At 34.4% G+C, this 9,678-nt stretch overlaps 1 protein-coding gene across 1 annotated transcript; it reads right to left on the reverse strand.

The window, feature by feature from the left end:
- Positions 1-1,192: 1,192 nt before the first annotated feature.
- LOC131055518 (probable carboxylesterase 18) lies at positions 1,193-2,808 on the reverse strand. The gene has a single exon (XM_057989978.2). It carries the CDS (start codon positions 2,297-2,299, stop codon positions 1,277-1,279), a length of 1,023 nt encoding a protein of 340 aa, XP_057845961.1. The 5' UTR covers positions 2,300-2,808; the 3' UTR covers positions 1,193-1,276.
- Positions 2,809-9,678: the final 6,870 nt, after the last annotated feature.

Genomic DNA, 9,678 nt, shown 5'->3' on the forward strand with positions numbered 1-9,678 from the left:
ATGATAGTGCCTCCTCCTATGCTCCTAAAATTTTAGTTCATGATGAAAATAAAAATATATATTGATCAAGTTTTCAATATTATACCCATCTTTTTATAAAATGAATTAGAAAAATATTTTCATTTAGATCAATTTATGTTGATTATACACAAGCATGTTTTGGTTTGGAGGTTTTAAAAAATATAAATTAGGGATAGTAATATATTAAATAAAAAATATTTATTAGAAGATTATAAAAATATGTATTGATCACATTTTCAACATTATACCCATCTTTTTACAAAATGAGTTAGAAAAATATTTTCATTTAGATCAATTTATGTTGATTATACACAAGCATGTTTTGGTTTCAATGTTTAAAAAAATATAAATTAGAGATAGTAAAATATTAAATAAAAAATATTTATTAGAAGATTATAAAAATATATATTGATCAAATTTTCAACATTATACACATCTTTTTACAAAATGAATTAGAAAAATATTTTCATTTAGATCAACTTATGTTGATTATACACAAGCATGTTTTGGTCCAAAACATGAATTTAAAAAAGATACCTTTCATACATTTTATAAATTTCAGCTTTTATCATCTAAGAATAAATTGAATTTACATATTTAAATACATTCAAAATTTTATATTTAATATTTTTGTCTCATTAATATTATATGCATAACTATTTTAAATTTTTTTCAAATATAAAATATTATCTTCAAAGGGAAAATAAATATTTTGGTCAAATAATAATTGATCTAATAAATAGGACCATATACCCTTATAGACAACACATTATTGCAATTACTCCTCTACACCTAATTAGATTTTTATCATTCTAATGAAAAAATATGAGAAATAAATGAAATAATAATAAAACTTATTGCAAATTACTCTGAAAATATATTAAATCACATCTTAATGCTTTATTACAATTTTAATCTGATGGCCCTCATTCATGAATTTGATTCACCCTAATGCTTTACTGCAATTTTAATCTGATGGCCCTCATTCATGAATTTGATTCACCCTTATTAATCATATGAAAGGTGAATTGAATAAATAATAAAACTTATTTCAAGTTACGATGAATTGAATAAATAATAATATTTAATGTTGACAGTGCGTGTTAGTCAATCAATACTATTGTTTTGAAATCAGAATAGACGCATCAGAAATTACGATATAACTTTAACAAAACAGTAACTTCCGTAGACTTCAATTTTTGAAACAATTGATGGAAAACAGAAAGAAAGGAAAAAACCAGAAAAGCTCTCCTTTTCATAATCTGTCCATGAACACAGAGAGATCCTGAATGAAGTGAGAAGACAAAGGATAGGGCATCAAGTGAAAGGCATGGATAGCATTTTCGTAGAACAAAAGCTCCGCCTCTTTTCCCATCATCTGTAAGTATTCAAAATAGCGCTGCTGCCAATCACGAAGGATATCAAGTCCACCAATCACCACCAAACTTGGCGGAAGTTTCACCGCTGAAATGTCATGAGAATTTACACCCATCACATTAGCGGCAGGATGGTCTCTGCTGGCCCCGAGGGGCAAAAACGCCCGCCAAAACCAGTCACTAGTCTCTAATGTAACCAGCGGCACTTTCGTTAGCTTGATTTCCGAAGCCGTTCTTTCCTCGCCGCCAAAATATGGCTGAATGAGCACGTGCCCAACAATTCTCAGCAATCCCAGATCTTGTGTGCCTTCCGCCACGCGGCATCCTACGTGGTGGACAATGTTCCCGCCCGCGCTATCTCCCATCAGAAAGCAACGTGACAGGTCAGCATTACGTGGCAAGAAAATCTCACCCTCACTGCTTGCAAGCCACGTCAGCGCTGCAAAGCAGTCATCGTAAGCGGCGGGAAACTTGTGCTCCGGCGCCAGCCTGTACTCCACCGACACCACCGCCGCCCGCCGCCGTTTCGCCAGTTGCCGGCAGAAAACATCGTAGTTCTTATCGGCGGCGGACAACACGCAAAATCCGCCGCCGTGAAAATACACCACCACTGGCAGCTCCTCTGATTCGTTGTCTTCCGGCACCGGAACATACAGACGGACCCAAACGCCCGTAACGCTGTCTATGACGGCGTCTTTGGCATATACTCCGCGGTCAGGCGTGTCACTTGCAGGAACCTTAGGCATTAGCCATGATATGAGAGTGCGATTAACTGTGTCGTTGCTTCGGCGGGCTATGTAGCTGCCTTGTTTAGCTAACCAGGAAAGCCATTGCACACGCTGTGGAAGCTTCCTCGTAATTTCATCTACACCCTGCTGATCATATGGCCTCATTTTCTTCATATTAGGGATGCCCACTTGCAGCAATTTAGCCCAGAGTGGGAGAAGCCTGAAAAGAAGCAATTTCTTCCGTAACAGGAAGACTCTAAAAGCTACTTTCTGGCTGATCGGTCTGGCTTTGAACCTGCCTCCTTCTGTAGATTCTTTATACTATTCACATTCTCTCGATAGAATTCTAAATCCTTTTGCTTTGTAATAATGTCGTAAACTTTGGTCTTATCAGAGTCAGACATAAATGAATGAATCAAAGATAGGTCTTTTTAACTTTTACGAGACCCTGCAATTTCTCTGAGCTGGCCATCACTATATTAATTGTGGGCAGTTTAATAGAAATCACTGGAGAACTGCTTGGATTTAAAAAAACACAGAAGTGCCTGCGGCGTTCAGTAAGCAGCACCAGTTTCCAGACGTGTAACGTGCAGATTTTTTCTGGGGAGCTTGAAGTGCATGTACAATGTCCGGTATGAAAAAAGCTCACATCAAATATAGGCTTTTTTAAGCATTAGAATTGCTTAAAGGACTGAAATCTTTAACGGCATAATAATTGATTATATCTCAAAAGGTATGTTATGACAAGTCAATTTTTTTATGGAGCTCAATAAGTGCTACAGCATGGAGAGAAAGGACGTCGAACAACTTGACCACGCAGTCTTTAAAGCCTGTAAGTGTAGATCGATACGAACAATCAATGTGACAGGCCATATTAGCTGGCTGAAATGTGAACAAAACATAAAAGTTGATGATGGGCAACTTGTGTGAACAAAAAATAAAAGTTGATGATGGGCAACTTGTGTCTTGTATTGGTCAGAAGAATCATGGCTTAAATTCTTCCACGTCCTATAGGAGACTGGGGCCAGGGTCACGGTCGTTTTTCAATATTTCCAAAACTTTCCATGCGCGCCTGATCTTATGACCTGTACTTGCTGTTTAAATAAAACAAAAAAAATTAAAAGAAAGTAGAGTATGAAGAAATTGGAGGGATCAGTTATTGCACGTCGCATTCAAACGAGGGGTAATAATAGCTTCTAGATGACCATTGTCGGTTCATGCAGCCTGTGCGTTGCATGTGAGAAGAAGACAAGACGGGAAGAGCTAATTTTTCTTGACAAATTTATTTCGGAAGGAGTTTCAGTCAAGAAAGGAACATTGAAAATAATATGACAGCTATTTAATGGTTTGGTTTTGAAAGGCAGCTTTAGAGCAAGATTTTGAGGTGGACCTCCCACTCTTGATCAACATTTTTACAAATCTTTTCAGTTTACAAAAATCAAGATTGGTATTAAGAAGTTAGGTGTTGACAAAGCAAAAGACTTGGTTGAGTTTCAAGCATAGTATCTCAAGTGGGGAATGAAAACGCTTGCACCACACATTATGAAAATTTTCAACAACATCATCCAACAAAGGTTCCCTAAAGATTGGGCAACTAGTTTAGTCATACCTCTTTTCAAAGGCGGTGACATAAATAAATCCTCCAATTATAGGACGATAATGATTAACCCTTTGTTTGCAAAATCATTTAGCAGCATGATAGAAAATAAAATTAGCAAATGGGTGGAAGAAAATCATAAATATGCAAAACGACAAGTTGGTTTCAAACCTAAGCATTCCATAATTGATCATGGTATTACTTTGAGGCACATCACTAAAAGATTTGAGTAGAAAAAAAAAGGAAGTCTTTTGTTGCTTTGTTGATTTCAAAAAGGCTTTTGACACAATCCCTAACGATAAGCTTTGAAACAAAATGGAAGAACTTGGGATTCCTATACATCTTAGAGCAGCTATCCATAGACTTTATGAAGAGGTTAAAGTCAAATTCAAAACTTCAGTTGGCATTTCAAAAAGTTTTGGGAATGATATTGGGGTCAAACAAGGGTACCCTATATCTCTTACCTTGTTTGGCATATATATTGACAAACTTGAAGATTGATTAATTGATTAAACATGCAAAATGGTGAGGGTATTTAGTTGGGTGACTTTATGATAAAGTTATTTCTTTATGCAAATGATATCATTTTGATTGCTAATCTACCCTTGGTTTCCAAGAGCATTTATTTTCTCTTCAGCATTTATACAACATGTTGGGGATGCAGGTTGATATCAACAAGATGAAAGTCTCAATTTTCTCTAATAAAAGAAAACAAAATCAACATAAATTAAATTTTAAAGGTAGTATTCTTGAAGTAGTTATAGCTTACAAATATCTCAAAACTGACTTCAACAAAAATCTAAGTTGGGATGGTTGCAAGAAGAAAAGAACCTTAGGAGGTTGGAAAGCATTTTATGCTCTTCAAAATAGATGTAGAGAGGCAGAGTTATCGGATTGGAAAACCATCCACACCCTTTTCGAGCTTTTAGTGCTATCAGTTGTCATCTATGGGTGTGAATTATGGATCAATGATACCCCAGTCTCACAATGAGAGAAAATTAAGAGAATTCCAAAATGATTGATCACAAGTGAGTTCAAAATTAAAAGTACAATTCCCTATGATATCATGTTAAGTGAAACAAGGGCTGCCCTTATTGAAATAATTAATATGGTGCATCTCATAAGATATCTAAAAAGAATCGAGCAAATGGAAGACAATAGATGGCCTAAGGTTGTCTTCAATGTCATATTGTGCAAATAGAAGAAGACTTGGATGCAGGTATGTGTAGGATCATGGTGTGCCAAAATAGACACTTAAGTGGCAATGAAATTTTAGAAAATCAGAGTTATGCAACTTGACATAAAAAATTGAATAATTTGTGAACATTATTTTTAAAATATCTAAGAAGAGAATCTATAAAAAGTTGAATGTAGTTTCTAAGCTACTAGTTGATTTTTGGAAAAAAAAATCCTATTGGATGAAAATTTCTAATTTCAATGCAGTGGTACTAAAATTTTAGGAAAAAGATAAGAAGTAGGCGTATGTCTGACCACCCTAATCACAATCAAATTGTAGACACCTAAAAATTCTGTATTAATTCTGTAGTCACATAAATCTGTCCACTTAATTAAATGAATATTTAATATTTATTTGATTATTTAACCATCAATTAATAATTAATTAAATTAATATATTTAATTAATTCATCTTAACCCTCTTCTCCTATTAATTAAATAAATTATTCAATTTATTTGATTTAATTCACTTAACCAAATTCAGACCATTAATTAAATAAATAAATCATATTTATTTAATTAAATCTTCTCTCACATTTAAATAAATTAATATTTATTTAAATCCCCCAAAATCCTACCTCTCACATTTAAATAAATTAACATTTATTTAAATCACCTTTATCCTCCACCCACTTGTATTTTCCTACAAATGCAAGTTGCACAATTATTTTAAATAAATAATTTATTTAAATCACCTTTATCCTCCACCCACTTGTATTTTCCTACAAAAGCAAGTTGCACAACTATTTTAAATAAATTATTTATTTAAAATCCTATTTATCCTCACCCACTTGAAACCTTTAATGGTTTCCCTTAAAGTATTCAAACTTGATGGCTTTAAAGTCTTCAAACTTGATGGCTTCCTTCTATAGTCTTCTTAAAGACTTTAATGGTTTTCCTTAAAGTCTTCAAGCCTTTAATGGTTTCCCTCAAAGTCTTCAAGCATTTTAAATGCTTTATCTTATTTTTCTCATTTAAATAAATTAATATTTATTTGAATATTTATCCAAATACAACTTGCACACATTTATTGAAATAAATGAATTTTTATTTTAATAAAATCCTATTTTCCCTCACCCACAAAATCCACTTGTATGCCTAAACCCCTTCTAGATTCTTCTAAACCCTTCCTAATTAGCCTAATCCATCCCCTAAATATTGTCACATTCCTAAGCAAATTGGAGTCACTTCTCAAAGACTCCAAAGTCTTTGAAAAGCAATTAATGATTTGTGTGTTCAACAAATTAACCCTCAAAGTCTTGGATAACCTTTGAAAGCTTTCAACCTTCAACCACTTAATCCCCAAAGTCTCCAATAACCATTAATGGTTACCTCAAACCCTCCCACATGGTTAAAACATTTGTTTTGACTCAACCTCTACCCAACCCAAAGGTCTCATCAGGCCATTAATGCTTTGACCATGATTATCTCTTAAACATTTGCACAAAGGTTTATCCTTGGATTAACTCTTAATCCAATGGGTAATCTTAATTTAGACTTGACCCTTACCTTGTAGATAACCATGAGGTTTTCTCAGGCCTTTAATGCCTCCAACCTCTTCTCTCAACCCAATCCTATGTTGACACTTGTCACCATTTTATTGGTGCCAATTGTGCACATGGATCCCCAACTTTCAAACTTGGCCCTTGATTAAACCATTCAATCTTAACCCTTCATTTCCCTATTTCTTCTATAAATAGAACCCTTCTCCTCAAGCAAAAAAGAAGCATTTAGAGTATTGTTGTTATACTGGCATTAGCATAGAGCTTTTTCATAGCATCACTATCTACTCTTGCATAGTATTTGCTTATCATATTCAACCATCTTGAATCTCCATATGGCATCCATGGCTAGTGCTAAAAGCTGAGAGCTACACTCATTTGGGACTTGGAGAGGAGAGGAACAAGGGAGGAGCAACTATGAGCATCTTGATTAGCTATTTCATTCTATGTTTATATGCTTTTTATTTCATGCTTAATATCTCTCTTGATATGCCTGTTTAGGATAATCTTTTGTTGCTAACACTAACGTTTGTTTCTTGTGCTCTTGTGTGTGTTGCCATCAAACAGATTTTCTAATCCTTTTTGCAGAGCATCATTTGGTGAACCCGACGTGAATCCAACACCAAAAAGATCAACTTTTTTTTTTTTTTTTAACCAATAACATATTTGAATGTTGAAAATGTCACACAGGTTGCGCTTTTGACACTGTTTTGGTGCATTTGACATTATTTTGGCGCTATTCACCCTGTTTCAGTGCTTTTCCCTTCTTTGTCTTTCCCTTTCTTTTAGTGCGTTTGTGTTAAATAGTGCCTCTGTTCAAACGCAGACTAGCGCTATTGTAACAAAACGTTGTACAAATCACCTTGTAACCAAAAAAAAAATAAACCAAAAAAAATAAAAATAAAATTAGGCTTGTAGAAGCCCACCAAATAGGCGGATTTTACTAACTATTTTTCTCTTTTGTGCAGATTTAAATTAGATTAAAAAGTAGATTTATATTTTTTACTAACTTGTTTTTTGAAGTTGGTTTTAAAAATGAATTCACTTTTTATTTTGGTTTAAAATTAACTTCACATTTCGTTTGGAGCTCTAAAAAAGAATCACACTTGTTCAAAGTTAAAAAGAATCACAAAAACAAACACGCAATTTTTTTTTGTTGCAAAGTTAGGAACAAATTCTTTTGGTGCTTAAAATCAACAAGGCAAATTTTATTTCTTGCATCAAGATAAAACTTACAATCCACACTTCCATTTTTGGTGCAAATAAAATTCACAATCAACTTGTCTCATTTTTAAAGCAATTTTACTTCATGCAAACGTGTTTTTCATTAAGTTGACTAGGATTTTCAAATTCTAGTTTACTCCAACAATTGCCTTTGAAAATTAAAAAGAACACCATGATTGTTGGAGCAACATCTCCAAATAGATAGAAAATCATTGCGATGACAAATTAAAAGGAACAAGTGAATTTTGTGTTTGGCACACTTGTGCAAAAGAGTTGGTCGAGTGGTCCTACCTCTAACACACACTATCCTCTCCCTTGGCTCTCGTGGTCCTAGGTGCAAGAGAAAAGTGTTAGTAACTTTCAAATTTTATCTTTTTAAGAGAGGCCTGCCAAGGGATCGATACTCTTGGGAACGACCTCGAGCGGTAAATCCTTCGAGCCGCTATAGAAATCAGGTGAGAGCGAAAGCTGTAGTTACAAGGCTCTTAAGTGAGTCACTGCAGAATGAACTTATGTCCAAAAACATCGAACATGACTAAACACTTTTAAGTAGTAGCCCACCTGTTCTATTGATTGAGGATATTTGAGATATAATTTAGTGCAAGAGCATAGATGGTTTTGCTCCCAAGATACTCACCATACATATTTCCTTGAGTAGAAACATAGCTTTTTGAAAAGTCACTTGTGGCTTGATAAAAGTGGTGACTCCCCCATCATAGGGATCATCTATTTGTTATGCTCGTGCAAGACTTAGTATATCACATCCTTACCTGCCATGGTGGGATTCATAAGGTATGTAGTACCAAAGTCGAAGAAATATCAAGATGTGGGCTAAATTTATCACAACTGGCCATTTGACCTTAGGGATAAAAAGAGTTTGAAGTGTGTTCGTTTTACAGACCTAGTGCAAATTGAGCCGACTTCAGGCTTTGGAAATACACTTTAAAATAAATCTAAAGGAAGGGTCATATACAAGTCCAAAGATTGGGTTGATCTAGACCCATACTCATTTGTGCCTTTGGGGGCAACATTCTTGTGTTTGTGTGCTTGCTTTGTTTTCTTGTCAAAGAAAAATCAGCAAATCACTTTCAAAAACAAAGTACTCATCCAACAGTTCTCAAAAACAACCAAACACATCAAAAACAAAGTACAAACAACAAAGAGACAAAATTTATGACCATTCTTCACATCTTACGAAAGAAGAAGTGTCATCAGAATATTACCTTGAAAAGAAGACCATTAAGCTCAAAGGCTTTGATCAAAAGGAGGAAATTCTTCTATCTCAATAGACAAATCTTTTTCTCACATAGAGTCTTTCTACATCGCATGCGTCTCTATCTTCAAGGTAAAACAAATGAGTTTGATTCTGAATCATTGAACCGCAGAGCTTTTATGCAATATAGAGCTCTGAGTTATCACAAAAATCAAGGAGGAAATATTAATCCCAACTTCTTCCCAAACATCTGTATCACCTACAACACAGCTCGAGAAATGCCACCAACTCCTGAAAGGGAAGAAGTAGAGTTTGTTCCATTTGTAACACAAAGTTTTTATTGAAGTTGAAAACAAAACATCCATCATCTCATTCATACATCATTATTCCATCATCAATTCATCCCAAGACTCTCAAAACATTAAGAGGTTCTTGTCCCAAGTTCTCTTTTAGATATTGCTTGAATCAAACACATCACATCACTTTTTAGATTGTTTCTACATCTAGGATAAGCTCATCCTAAGAGACACATCTATGCAGGTTAAAACTAGTTCATGAGTGAATCCTCTCATTGCTAGGTAGTCAAAATCTGTAACACATCTCAGATTTCTCTACACCTTATCACATCCAAAATCTATCAAAACAAGCAAGCAATTCAAAGAAGGAATTTCGGTTACATCTATCTCAAAGTGCTAGAGATCTACATACAAACACAAATCACCAACCATCAATCTTTCATTTCATCAACAACTCATCATCATCTTCAATCAACTTCAAAACC

This window comes from Cryptomeria japonica, chromosome 9 (genome assembly GCF_030272615.1).
Source record: "Cryptomeria japonica chromosome 9, Sugi_1.0, whole genome shotgun sequence".
NCBI lineage: Eukaryota > Viridiplantae > Streptophyta > Pinopsida > Cupressales > Cupressaceae > Cryptomeria > Cryptomeria japonica.

Coding starts and splice junctions, on each gene's coding strand:
- LOC131055518 (XM_057989978.2), bottom strand. CDS start 2,299: ATGAAGAAAATGAGGCCATATGATCAGCAGGGTGTAGATGAAATTACG.